The sequence below is a fragment of the Penicillium manginii genome, assembly GCF_028828005.1.
Source record: "Penicillium manginii strain IBT 31320 chromosome Unknown utg000009l:1.0-3297300.0:1.0-3298630.0, whole genome shotgun sequence".
Lineage (NCBI taxonomy): Eukaryota > Fungi > Ascomycota > Eurotiomycetes > Eurotiales > Aspergillaceae > Penicillium > Penicillium manginii.
In genome coordinates, this window is record NW_026643110.1 from 424,456 (window position 1) to 438,035 (window position 13,580).

The window sequence follows — 13,580 nt, forward strand, 5'->3', positions numbered from 1 at the left end:
GTAGAGTGTATACACGATCGTGGGCCACGCGTGAGTTGACAAGTCTAGCCAGCCGTGGAGGCGCATTTCACAAACAACTTGAACTTAAATCAAGCCCTGGAGTCAGAATAGGCTACCACCACCTGGGTACTCTCGCCGTTTATGTAATTCGAGTTGCTTGCCAGTGCCATTACTGTCCCGGTATACAACTGGAAGTCGAAGCCCCGGGTAGTAGGATTAAATGTGTATGAAGAGTCATATTCGACCACGGTGGTATGTAGTAACTGTACAAAATAACGACAGATATATCATCTATGGTCGCTAAACGCAAACGCAAAAGTAAACCCAGATCCGTTGGCAGCCTCACAGGCAACCTGGGGATAAACTAAATCCCTGAAAAAGAAAGAAAGAAAGATTGGACCAGACATGAACAAACATCTCTAACCGGAAGCGCATGCATATTTTCATACCATGCACACAACATATAAGCGTCCCAGTACTTTACAGTTTGGCCTTCTCGGCCTGGGTGGCCAGGTCGGGCATGAGGAGGTCACGCATTTCTGTGGCGGCCTCGTTGAGGAAGTAGCTCATGCGGTGGGCGCCGAGGCGCTTGCAGACGATGTTGAAGTTGAGGCTGGGAAAAGAAGGTTAGCATTAATATTCATATTCAGTTGCGTTTGCGTCTGCGTTTGCAGAGGCCGAGTAACGGAATCTCACCTGTTCTCGTTGATCATATATGCAATTCCGAATCCATCATCAATAACCTGGCTCCATCCGTATCCGTTGAAGTACTCAGAGCTGAGCTGAGAGCTGGAGATGTACCAAGAACCGGAGTAAGAGAAGGCAGGGTCCTCGTACAGGGCGGGCAACTTCTCGCCAGGCTGGAGGAGCTTCTTCAGGCCGAAGAGGTGGCGGTCGACACCACGGCCGTCACTCGCGTCCATGGTGTACTTGGTGTGCTGCGCCAGAGCGGCGCGGAACAGCTTAACAACTTCCTCGCGAGGGGTGTTGGTGTCATGGTGGGCCTTGCAGAAGGCGGTGCTCTCGTCGGAGACGGTACGGGTGGTCTCTGTGCGGCCCTCTTGGAACTTACGGGTCGAGGCGGACTCGTAGGTGGGGCGGTTCTTGCCGTACATCTTGAAGTAGGCCAGTTGGATGAGCATCTGGACGTAGGCGTCGGGGCTGCACTTGAACTTTTTGATGAGGCCCTTTCCGTAGCCTTGGTAGGCCTGGACAACGAGCTCGTGCGAGGCGATTTGCTTGCGGTGGTATTGGGCGGCGATGTCGATGGCTTCGTTTGCCTCATCGTTGAGGTGGAATGTGATAGCCTTGGGGTGAGGGAGCTCGGCGCGGACCGACTTGGCGGAGAGGTCGATCTTCTTGTTGAAGATCAGGTTGTTGACGTGGTCGTTCAGACGGTGGGTGGGGGTTCCGTCCATCATGGAGTGCTCTCCCATGAAACCGGCAGTGCCGTTGTCGTTGACGATAAACTGCAGGGGCTTGTCAAACCAGCGGTTGGCACCATCTCCGTGCCAGTACTGGTGAGCGCGCTCCTCCAGAGTGACGGGCTTGGCGTCATCCAGGCAGATGACGAAGCCGCTGGCCTCGATATCCTTGAGAGCCTGCTCGTTGGCAGGGTCGGCAGCAACAAGCTTCTTGCGGGCAGCAGTCCAGTGGTCACGATCAGCCACAGTCAGGACACCGACCGGCGGGGCGGGCTGGGCGACATCAATGATGCGCTGGAATTGCTGCTCCAGCTCGGAGACGTTCAGGGCCTGGCCGTTGACGACAAGAGGCACCTTGAAGAACTGGTTCTTGCGAGCAACAATGATGTGCTGGTTCTCGGCGGCGGAATACTTGCGGGGGAAGTCCTCGGGGTCGGCGGGGATACGGCAGCAGTTGAACATGTACTCATACGAGCTCATTGCCATGGGCTGGCCGCGCATGTACTCAGGCTCGAGCGAGCCAGCGTCAACCTCCGCCTTGAATTCCAAGGCAGCGGTGGCAATGGCAGCAGCACGCTTGGCGGGGTTGCGACGCTCCCGATCATCCTTGTAGGAGTAAAAGTAGGAAACGTAAGGGATGACAGGGTCCCGGTAGCCCAGGTAGGCGGCTTGGTTCCACCACTCGGCAATCCAGTTCTTGACCTTGGGATCGGCGGCGCGCTCGAGCAGACGCTTCTGCAGAGGCTCGCCCTCACCGCCGGGACGGATGAAGGCCTCGACGGCACTCTTTGTGCGCTCGAACTCGGAAGAGGAGACGAGCGGGTGAACCGACTTCAGGTAGCGGCGGCCAGTCTCTTCGAGCGAGGGGACCGGGAGGTGGGGCAGAGAGTCCTCAAATCGGAGCATCTTGCCCTTGGAGATATCCTCCTTGTATCCTGATTAGAAGCCAGTCAGTCGTTATTCCGATCACACGGGGCGTGTAAATCCAATCATCTCCTTGCGGTAGGTCTAAACGGATTGCGGAGTTGCCCCGCGGAGACATGTGATACCACTCACCCTCAGGAACGGAGGAAGCCTGTCGTCGAGGAGCCATGGCGGGAGTCTATGCGAATGTCAGTTTCCAATTGCTAACAGGAGACAATATGCAGCATAGGATCATCAAGACAAATGCTGTTCGCTTGCAGATATCGGAGGTGGCCGACTTACCGAGCGGGAGAGTAGTGATGTCGGAGGGAGCCGGGGCCTTGACAGGGTGGAGAGACGGCTTCGCGCAGCAGCAGCGAACATCCCTCTCAGAAATGAAGATAAAAGAGGTTGGGTATAAGAAGGGAGGAGAAGGAAGGAAAGGGGAGAATAAGTGTAGAGGGGAAAGTTAAGCAAATAAGAGAGTGAAGACAAGGAGCTACAAATGCCTCGGCTGTCTCGAGGCCGAAGAGCGGCGGTCTAAGGCGGTCAGGTCTGGTCACGTACGGTCACAGTTAAACCGAGTCGGTCCCGTCCGGCCTGCACTTTCACTCGGCCCGGCGGCATGACTTCCCGTGGAAAACGGTAAAAGACGGTAATTACCATTACCTACCAGTAGCACACAGGCGGGCGTATCGGTCATTTGGGCCTCGGTTGAAATGGAGAAATACTGGGGATTTTATTCAGTGCACACATGGGTAGATCACCGAAGATCTGCCGAGAAAATTGGCATAGGTGAGTTGAAGGTTTTTGAACAGACAGATACGACATGGAAAATACAAAACAGCAAAAAAATGAAACAAGCAGCTATCGTACGAGACGGATAGACTTTGGCGATCGCGGCGACTGGCAATTGCGGGGAGAGCTTCTAGCGTCGGTCACCTCCGGCCATCAAATATGGGGTAGAGTAGTGGTAGTAATCTACTCCATTCTTGCGAGATACTACTACAACTACAACAACTTCAATACCATCTCGTGTCAAATACATATAACTCTCCATGGAGATAAATTAGTGCTACTAAATACTCGAATAATAAAGATCATACCAGGGAAGGGGGCTAGCCCACATCCCTTCATCCGTTCCCCCGTTCCCGTTGACCCGGATGCCCAAAGCTCCAATCCAACGCGCAAACACGCTATTCGCAGGTATCAACGCCCAGGCAAGGTAATGGCCACAGACCCGGAAATTCAGAGATAGACAAAAAAGAAAAAGAGAGAAAATAACAAGCCAAAATAGGAAGAAAAACGCCATAAGCACTTGGGCTTAGAAAATACCCACCCACAGAAGAGAAATGGAACCAGAGAAGAGGAAGATGTCAGGGCAGGAAAAAGAACAGAGAAAGAATACACATCAGTCCAATGGCAATGCTTCCCTTCCCTCTTACGATACCGGCTGCACAGGCGTCGGCTGCTCCTGGTTATCGATAGTCCGGGGAACCTGCACCCCACTTCGACGAAGTTCATCCATCTTCGCCATAGAGGGTCCCGTACATATACGCCCCGTCTGCATCAAAGTGCGCAGACGTTTCCGCCGGGCCTCGCCGCTCCGCTCCTCACCACGAGCGACGCCTTCATCAACCCACTCGACCCGCTGTACCTTGAAACTCATACCATCATGGCGGCCCACCCACTTGCGGGATTTGACGCCGAACATGATGGCTGCGTCATAGTTTTCCAGGCGCGGGAGAACCAAGAGAGTGATGTGTAGGTCTTGGTTCGGAGGAGGGACGGGTGGGAGACGGGGCCCGTCGTCGGCTGATGCATCGTCGCCATGTTCTTTCGAGACACCGTTGGTCTTGTTGGCAGTCGTTGTTTCTTCCTTTGGTGGGGCGTGTTGGTATATGTCTTTGATTTCGAGGTCAAGCATGGACTCATCCACGTCCTCACCCCAGGCTCCACGGATAAATCCTGAGTGGATGGCTGCCGCGACCGGATCAGAATCATCCGTGTACACGCCAGTTCCCCACAAAGCGCGGCGCGCACAGATTTCTTCCCGGTGGCTCGTGTCGATTCGGAAGCGCGGTACGCGAACTGTAAAGGTGCAATTCTCCCGTTGCTCGAATCGCGGGAGAGGCTGGGGCGTGCTGGTGTATCCGAATTTGGAGCTCTCTGCCGAGGCCTTCGCGCTGGGGACGCTAATGCGAGGGGTGTACAGAGTTGAGCCTAAATGGTGTCGCGGCAAGTGAGCAACACTTGACAGAAGTGGCTCGAGGTTGACTGTGGTACGAGGTTCCCGGAGAGGAGGCACGGGGACTGGTTGAGGAGGATGGTGATGGTGGTGATGGTGATGATGAGGGTGATGGTGGTGGTGATGACCCGAGGCCTCGGCAGGAGTCGAAGTGCGATTGAAGTAGTTCGTAGACGATAAGGGACGGTGTAGACCAATTAAGGTGGACGCTTCTTCTTCGGGTTTGTGGCGATGATGGTGGTGACTAGGAGGGGTTAGCTTATACTGGTTTCATCGGAAGATATTGTAGAGAGAAAAAGAGAACATACTGGTGATGATGGTGCGGGTGACGAGCTCGACGACTTCCGCGAGCAGACGATGCTGCCCCACCGTTCAGGTCCATCTGAACATCTTCATCTCGAGACTTGCGCCCCCGCCGAGTGCCAGAGGCAGATGGTGGCCGTGCAACCTTGGGATCATCGGTTTCGCCATTAGTCGAGCGGCCAGTGAAGCTATCCCGTTTGAAGGGACTTGAGATAAGAGGCGTCGATGGTCCACTACCAGACACACCAGAAACACCAGCTGTCACACCTCCAACGCCGCTACCGATCCCAGAGAACACCCTGCCGAGTTCGTTCTTGATGCTGGGTTCGCCGGTGGCACCGATGAACGGAGCCTGCGCACCTTGTACAGCCTGAGGAAGTGGGGACGCCCGGCCACCACGTTTTCCGTCTGCTCCGATAGCCAAAAGACTGCGATGGGCAAGAAGCTCATCGCTGCCCTTACGTCTCCCATCTTCGCTTGCGGAAGCGAGTCCCAGAGAGTTCAGTCCTGCGGAAGAAGCTGTCGCTGGGGTCGATCCAAGCCGCTGCGGTTGTGACGGTTGCTGTTTACTCAGGTAGGGCGATTCTCGGGGAGAAGGCGTGGGTTGACCCGTTTGTAAAGATAAGGTAGGTTGACGAGCACCGCCAGGTTGAGATCCGAGGGACTTGGTATAGCTTTGTATGGCTCCGAAGCCAAAGGCTGACCCGGACTCAAAGGCAGGCAGTCGCTTGGTTTCCGGAGAAGAGGGATGCGAGCGGCCATGTTCCCAGTTGGAAGCGCTGGAGTGCCGATCTAAAGGCTCCCGCTCTCCGTAGATAGAGCCATACCGCCCCGGCCCTCCCAAGGATCCCTTTGTCTCTTGTGCAAGTCCCAGGCGATCTCGTTCTCGTTCTCGATCCCGAGGAGCGGTTTCTTCTGAACGACGATTACCATACAGACTGCCGAAGCGAGCCTGTTCCCTACTATGATCGCGAGCGTGTAGATCGACGCCGCCATAAGATAATCGGTCTCCCACGCCTCCGCCAGGACGCGAAATTGGACTATAGCCCGGGGGCCGTGCAGCTGTATCGGGGTTGGGTGGTTGGCTGTTGGAGCGGGCGATCGGGCCGCTGAAGCTCATTCGACGGGGCTCACTGTAAGGAGATTCGGCTGGGGAAACTTTGGGGGAGGGATGTGTTGAATGCGGCTTTTCCGGATATTGCGAGTGCGAAGCCCGTGATAACCCTCCATACTTTGAAGAATCGCCGAGCAAACTCGAGCCGCCTCCGGAGCCCGATCGATAGGGTCGACCTAGCGGCGGTTTCGAGAATGACTTTTCGGGGGTATGTGATCGGCGGAAGAGGGATTGATCAAGAGGCGACTGACGCGCTGGCGCAGAGGGTGGCGACATGGCAACAGAGGCAGAGGTTGGCGCACTGCCAAACACAGGTGATGGCCGTGAAAATAGGGAGCCGGGATCCCGAGCTGGGCGTTCTGGGTCGGAGCCGAGCATTGAGGAGATAGACATACTGCTGCCAGGGCGATGGCCGTACCCACTTGGTGGCTCACGAGAGAATAAGGAGGATGCGGGCGCGTTGGCGGATTGTGATCGCGAGGAATACGCGTGCGGAGGAGACGGGGGTGGCATCTGGCGAATTCCAAAGGCCGGCGGTGCAGATTGCTCTTGTGCTAATAGAAAGAGAGATGATTAGTTAAGTGTATCTTTGATTTTTGCATTTCTTTTCTTTTTTTGTTGAGAGGCCGGAGACCGCAAAATAGCCAGGAATCGAGGCAAGTTGCGAATCATGTTCCTGTCTGACGTGGTGCGGCGGATCACTGCGTCGGTGTGCAGTTGGCGCGCGTCCACCATCGAACTCACCGGAGTGCACAGGACTGCCACTACTGCCGTGAGGAGCACTGCGCGCAGAGTCTGGGGGCTGGTGATTCATCGCGACTACCACCATTCGATCAAGGGGGCAGCCTGGATGAATTTACGTAGATCCCGACGCAAGCGCAGAGGGCAGAAGCAGAAGCAGAGACCCCGTGACTCCGGGAGCTCGGCTGGGCCGCTAAGCCCGAAAGGGGAGACCTGGCGCTAGAACCGATAGAGACTAGCGTTCCCGAGCGGCGGATCTGCGCCACTGGGGAAGGCACGCAGGGGGGAGTGGCTGGGCAGGTGCGATGGAGCATATCATATACTCCATCCTGCACATAGCAGAAAATCCCCCCCCCCCATCCTGTATACCTCCATGCACTCTGGATCCGCTGCAATGCAGAACATTACAGATCATACCCCTGGAGAAAGCATACCGTGTGAGGTATCGAGCCCAAGCCGAGTGATGGTGACTGTGGGGGGGGGGGAGCAGCCGAGGCGAGAACCACGGGACAGGTCCGACCCCCAACAGCTAATCCGGGGACAAGAGAACCGGGGGAAAAAAAAGTCAACAAAAATTAGAAATCACCTACCTTCTCTCGTATGGCCAGTCTGAGGCTGAGAATGATTCCGTCGATGCACGTGCCCCTGCTGTCTCGATTCCAGGCTCGCATGGCGTCGATGTGATTGCTGTGTCTGGTTCCGCGGTGGGGAAATGTGTGTGCCAGTTGTCTCCCGACGAACACGATGCGACCCCCGTGAACCGGTACCATATGGATGCGAATGCGACGAGCTCGGGGGTGGGTATTCGTATCGGCTGCCTAGCCGAATTTTATCCTCTGGCCGATTGCGAGATTCGTTGGCGCCGACCGTGGAGGCGGTTGTGGACGTTGCAGCCGCGGCAGCGGCAGCAGCAACCGTGGCCGCGGATGTGGAAGAGGAAGCGTGGGTTCGGGGCCGATCACCATCATCGCGCGACTCTTGAGAGTTGCTCAGGGGGGAAGGCCGGGGCGGGTAGCTCTGATGGAGACGGCGGAAGAAGTCCATGCTGAGCGGCGCCGAGCGACGGACGCTTCGCAGTGGGTGAGATAGAGGGCCGAGAGAGTAGTTGATGGTATTGCGAAAGGGAAAGATGGGGTGCGACAAGTTGAATGGCGGTGGGTGAAGGGAAAAAAAGCCCCCAACAAGAGAAGGTGACGGAGGATCAGCGGTTGATCCCGCGGGCCAAACCCCGTCGGAGTTGGTGCGGGCTGGGCAGTGCGGAGAAGAAGATGCTGGAAGAGCCACAAGCGAAATGATGCGATGTGATGTGTCTACCCTTTCACCCAGGGGTGTTTGGTGGTCTCTGTGTGTTGGATGCCACAGTTTCTAGGAAAGGAGGAGATAAGGAGAGAGGAGAGAGAGAGAGATAAAGCCGGAGAAAAAACGGTGAGTCTGTTTAGCGCGATGGGGCGGGCCAAGACTGTATCTTGCATGTGGAGATCGGATCACAGCGTGAATCACTCACGCAAACACTGTGGCCAGGGTCTACCAGTTGGATATGTACATCATGGACGCACAATGTTGTTTTTGCTTTTCTTCTGTCTTTCTTTTCTTTTTCTTTGTGCCTCCCTTCTCTTCCCCTGCCCCAAAACTACTCAAATTACCCCTAGCCCAGGTGGTGACACCAGGATTTCCATCGACATGCGGTACTTCTACCTGACGCACGTCAGGCAGCACAACAGATTGACTCTTCCCTCTCCACCATGCTCTGCTGCCTCCGAGCCGTTGATGCACCCTGACGAAAATCCATTTTCTCTCTCCACGGACCACCTGGAGATCTGCCCACCCCTCGTGACGTGGCACCCCGCATGGGTTGCACAGAAGTGACCCTAACGAGAACTACATGTACATCCAGGATGGGATAGATGAGATCAGACCAGGGTGTGGCTTGAGGTTATGTTGGAAGAAATCTACAGCCTGCTTACAACAGAAGTGATGTTATGATCATTGACATTGGCATGGTGGGTATCATGAGCTGAAGATAGACAAGAGGAATACAAAAAATACAGCAACCGGGCGCATTTCCTAAATGGCACAGATTGGGATGAGATGGCCATGCGATGCATCATTCCATGAGGAGGTGTCTTCACTGGACGCCCAAAAAACATCGGTGTAAGGATGCTGAGCACAGCTCGACCAGGGAAGAGATTCGCTGGCGACGACAATCGTGAACGGACGCTGCACTACACGCGCCCCATTCCAGTGAGTCAAAAGGCCACGCTGACGGAGCAAGTCTAGATGAGAAACCAGATATGGGTAAAGTTCGTGAAGCGATGATTTTGGGTCCAGAACGAGCCAGAAGGAGTGAGCAGTCTCCTCTTCCTCCACGTCATTGGGAGAGTTGGGCTCGCTTTCAGTTTCAGTTTCAATGTTCATGGGCACCTGAATGTCGGCGAGGATGGAAAGATCTCGAGGACCCAACTTGGTAACAAGCGAATCGAGACGGTTCTGCATGTCATTGATAGCCTTTGGGCCGGCGTCGGATGGGCCCATCTGCAGCTCGTTGCCGTGCAGCCAAATGTCGGTGCGGAAACCATCGCACCCGGCGACAGCAGATTGCGCAAGGGCGGTGGCACGGGGATCAGAGCTGGGGAATGTGCAGGTGAAGTGCCAGTCGCGTGTGCTGTGATGGGCGAGGGAGGTTGGATGGGTTGTGCCCTTGCCTCCGACCGAGGGGAGTGCTTGTAAACACTTAAATGCCGCACTGGAAAGTCGGTATGAGTATAGGGGGATCGGGAAGGCAAGTATCGATCTGATATCGATTTTAAATCGGCAACTCACAAGCAAGCGAGTAGAATGCACACCACTCGAAAGAGACCGTCCTTCCAGCGGCGCTCTACTGAGGCGTACCATTCGGCGATGAAGGTGCCTAGGCCCGGGATACAGACGGTAGGATGCGAGCGGAGTGGGTGATCATCGAGGAGCCAGGGGTCGTATTCGTAACGCATGGATTCGGGAATAACATCATCCTCGGTCTTGGGTAGAGTCATCTCTAAGTTGGGGACACCCATGGCGATGAATTGGTAGGGCGAGCAGAGGGCGAGCAGCGAGCAGCCCGAGTGCGAGGGTGAGGGGCCATGATATACCGCGACGGTAATTCAACCGGGTCAGATTTGGGAAGCAAAGACTAGAAAAAGAGGTGCGGAGCGGGTCCAATCGCGCCATCTTAATATAAGCACGCCATGTCGATCATGCATGATATACGAGGGAAATGATAGTCAGCGGAGGAGGAGTTGAGTGCAGGACGGAGTAGCCCCTGGTAGCGTATATGGCCATGTCCATAATCAACACTCTATTCCAAGGCTGTATCGTGAGACAGTATTCATACGTTGTATAACACAAGAATATAAAACTTGAATGCTACAATAAACTCGTGTAGAAGGGTGGAGTCCAAGTGGATCACGTGGATCACACAATGGGCGGGCTGACTGACGTAATCCATGCCAAGACCCGCCAAGATCAGCCGGGGTTCTCCTCTTTCCTTCAATCCTTCAATCATCATTGCTTTTCTATTGCTTTAAAGTTTGCTATTGCTGTGTTATGAATCTACTACTGTTGCTTTCTGGAGTCTGGCCCAAATCACGCTGCGATAAACAGTCACACCCTGCACTTATTGGCTTCCGACCTCTCCATGTGGGCCCCAATGTGCATGCGTCGGCCCTCTCACCGACCTGGGGTAAGCTCATTTTATATCACCATGACTTAATTTAATCACGCGAGGGCCACTCTATCTCCCCAGTCAAGACGTGATGCGTCAAAATCATGATCGAATGATGATCGTCCCCTTATCAAACAAATTCGAAGGGAAACCGCCTGGACATAATTTGAGAAAATTACTATTTGTCGGGATACAATAGGGCTGAAACACCTGTGTCCACCGACACTGCAAGTTTCAAGTTGGCTTAGATACTAATAGACTCGGAGTAGCCCAGAATCTTCAAGTTGGAATTGACATTCGTACCTACTAACTTGTTTCACAAACGAGCCGGCCACCCCTCGAAATACAGGAAATATAATAAATCGCAACTCTAAATATCTCAACAACTAGACATAATTCTCGATTCTACTTTGTAATATAGTTTTCTATTATCATAAAGAGTAGTTCTAGCTACAGTTTTCTAATTTTAGATTATTATTCTCTGGAGAATATTACAAAAAAATACCCAGTAATCTAGAAGTCTGCAAGACAGATATATACATTTCTATCACAAGAATATTTTTTATATTTTAGACTTCGAATGTTAGTTCCTAATAATATTTACAATATAGTACCTGAGTATAGCCTTTAAACTACAGAAGATTTTTGAGATATAATGTTGTAATTTATCATATTTACTATGTGTTTTGGAGCGGCCCTCGCTTGTGAAACACGTTAGGTATTGAAGCTTTAGAGTCTCCGCTATTGGGAACATGAAGTTTATCCACCAATCTCAAGCCAATCATAAGCAAAACCCCCGGGGCCCAGCCATGAGATTAACCCGCTGGTCGGTCCGAGTCCATATCTAAGTTGTACAATTCCAGAATTTCCTCACCGCGCTGTATAAGACACCGACCTGAAATTTCCATCCACCTTTTGCTGATTATCGGTGCAATCCAAGACAAGACCACGCAAACAAAAGATATCCACGAATCCGCAACGTAGCCTTGGCCAATTGCGCAGGACAGTGCGCTATAGAAGTGACCCGGGGATACCGCACCTAATAAGCATGGAAAGTGGTAGGAACTTGAAGCTCGAACATGAAATTAGTTCGAGCTTTGAGTGCCTGTGGCGTTTAGTGCCGGGTTGGTACCAAAACAGCTTCAACCTGCCAGCTGTCGCTTGTGACGTTACAATCCCAGAATTTGAAACAAAAGCGTTTACAGAGACTCTTTAAAAAAAGTAAACCCGTTCTCAGCAAGCTTTATGAGCTGGGTAGAGACCTTCGGCACGATTTAGGGAAGTGAGCACATTTCTATCGATACTGGTTGGAAAGTTGACAGGCGAGTTTGTTTTCGTCCTTGGCGATCGAACAAAATAGACTCCACAAGGAATAAAGACCCGGAGAAATTCAACCACTCGAATCATAAGAAATACAGAAAGTGCGGAATTGGAATTGGGGAGGGATGCGAAAATTCCGCATCGGGAATAGATCAACCACGTAGCTTTATTCTTGACTCTGGAATGTGAGAGACTTCCAATCTGACAATGCTTGAAAGCGTCCAAATCAATATGGTTGCTCTTCTAATATAAAAGGAGAGCTTATTGGAAACGCCTAACGTTCAATTCCAATCCGTTTGAGTATCGTTTCATTATTCGGACCAACTACGGTTTATTGAATACATCAACTCCAGCACGAGTGATCAAGAAAATTCAATATGAAGAAACCCATTATTCAGAGCTTGGTGGCTCTTGGCAGCCTCGTGGCCTTAGTACAAGGTAGTAAAGAGCAGGACAATATCGATGGTCTCGCTGTAGACGCTCCGGGAGGAGGGCACGATTGGAATCCTGACTGGACTTCTACTTCTTGCTCGACCACGACCACGACAAGTAGTCCGACTTCGACATCTTGTTCGACTTCCTCGACTTCCTCGAACGTGCCGACCACTTCAAGCACCTCGACTACTTCGAGTACCTCGAGTACTACTTCGAGTAGCTCGACGACTACAACAACGACCACCACCACAACTACGTCTACTACGTCTACTACCACTACGACCCCCTGCACCGAAGCTACGATCAGCATCACTGTTTCAGGATCGCCTCCCGGCGTAACTACTGTGCCGGCTGCCACCCCGTGCGGAACCGAAACTGTGATCGTGACAACCTGCACTGATGAGACCATCACGATCACCACCACGGGGCCTGCAACCGGCGAAAGCACTATCCCGGCATCTTCGACCTGTGGTACAGCGACTGTTGTGACAACCGAAGTTCCACCGCCAACCTCGTGTCCCGTTAAGCCGGACTGCCCGCCCTCGGGATTGAACATCGACTATTACGCAAATCAATTCGGCTACAACGGGTACACAAGCCCTACAGCTGGTCAGAGTGAAGAAGAGGTAATGCCACCATCCTACTACATCACCGATGGACTTTCTTCCCTGGCTTCGTCAACCACGAATGTCACCTACATCCCACAGGATTATACCAACGACATCCAAGCCCAAGGCTTTGAAGTCATCTACCCGGACGCCAAAAACCCCAGTGTGCAGTACTTCGTCGGCTACACACGTGAAGTGAATGGCGGAATTGTCGTCAACGCGAACAATTACACCCTCGTCTACGAAGGATTCTATCGCGCCCCTACAACAGGCGACTATACATTCTGTGTTTCGGTCGATAATGCGGACTACTTCTACCTCGGTGACGGGCTTGCATTCGATTGCGGCGACGGAACTCCCGATCCCGATGCCCCAGCCTTGAACGTTGCTTCTGCTGGTGGTAACTACAACAACCCGGTCTCCTGCGGCACCGTCAGTCTGGATGCGGGCAATTTCTATCCAATCCGCGATGTGATGGGTAACGGGGATGCCGTATCTGCATTTAATCTAACTATCCAGGCCCCGGGAGAAGAGCCACAGAACGATAACTCGGGACGTCTTTACCCCGTTGACTGTCGTTTGAATGAGTAGTTCCTTTTGCTTCTATTCACAACAGGTGGAGTAAGAGGGACTTTTATATCGTCTTGATATTTTAGTCTAATTGAAGTTCTGACTGTGGCTACTCCATTTCCATGAACAACTATTAGATACTCTGATTCCGACTTCCCTGAACTACGATATCCAGTTATCCAAAGCAGAAAGAATGAACCCGGAGGATTCTGTAGTC

The 13,580-nt window shown here is 52.9% G+C and overlaps 4 protein-coding genes across 4 annotated transcripts; 1 reads left to right on the forward strand and 3 right to left on the reverse strand.

The window, feature by feature from the left end:
* Positions 1 to 480: 480 nt before the first annotated feature.
* Positions 481 to 2,719, reverse strand: N7533_011925 (carnitine O-acetyltransferase CAT2; the record flags this gene model as incomplete). The annotated part of the gene is made up of 4 exons (XM_057108575.1): positions 2,631 to 2,719; positions 2,481 to 2,526; positions 697 to 2,359; positions 481 to 613 (listed from the first exon to the last, which is right to left on the reverse strand). Exons 1-4 carry the CDS (start codon positions 2,709 to 2,711, stop codon positions 481 to 483), a joined length of 1,923 nt encoding a protein of 640 aa, XP_056953676.1. The 5' UTR covers positions 2,712 to 2,719.
* Positions 2,720 to 3,768: 1,049 nt separating this feature from the next.
* N7533_011926 (uncharacterized protein) lies at positions 3,769 to 7,777 on the reverse strand (the record flags this gene model as incomplete). Its single annotated transcript, XM_057108576.1, has 6 exons — positions 3,769 to 4,819; positions 4,884 to 6,546; positions 6,737 to 6,838; positions 6,898 to 6,952; positions 7,168 to 7,262; positions 7,324 to 7,777. 6 exons carry the CDS (start codon positions 7,775 to 7,777, stop codon positions 3,769 to 3,771), a joined length of 3,420 nt encoding a protein of 1,139 aa, XP_056953677.1.
* A 1,020-nt stretch (positions 7,778 to 8,797) lies between these two features.
* Positions 8,798 to 9,783, reverse strand: N7533_011927 (uncharacterized protein; the record flags this gene model as incomplete). The annotated part of the gene is made up of 2 exons (XM_057108577.1): positions 8,798 to 9,476; positions 9,554 to 9,783. 2 exons carry the CDS (start codon positions 9,781 to 9,783, stop codon positions 8,798 to 8,800), a joined length of 909 nt encoding a protein of 302 aa, XP_056953678.1.
* Positions 9,784 to 12,127: 2,344 nt separating this feature from the next.
* On the forward strand, positions 12,128 to 13,384 carry N7533_011928 (uncharacterized protein; the record flags this gene model as incomplete). Its single annotated transcript, XM_057108578.1, has 2 exons — positions 12,128 to 12,188; positions 12,507 to 13,384. 2 exons carry the CDS (start codon positions 12,128 to 12,130, stop codon positions 13,382 to 13,384), a joined length of 939 nt encoding a protein of 312 aa, XP_056953679.1.
* Between the last annotated feature and the right edge of the window lie 196 nt (positions 13,385 to 13,580).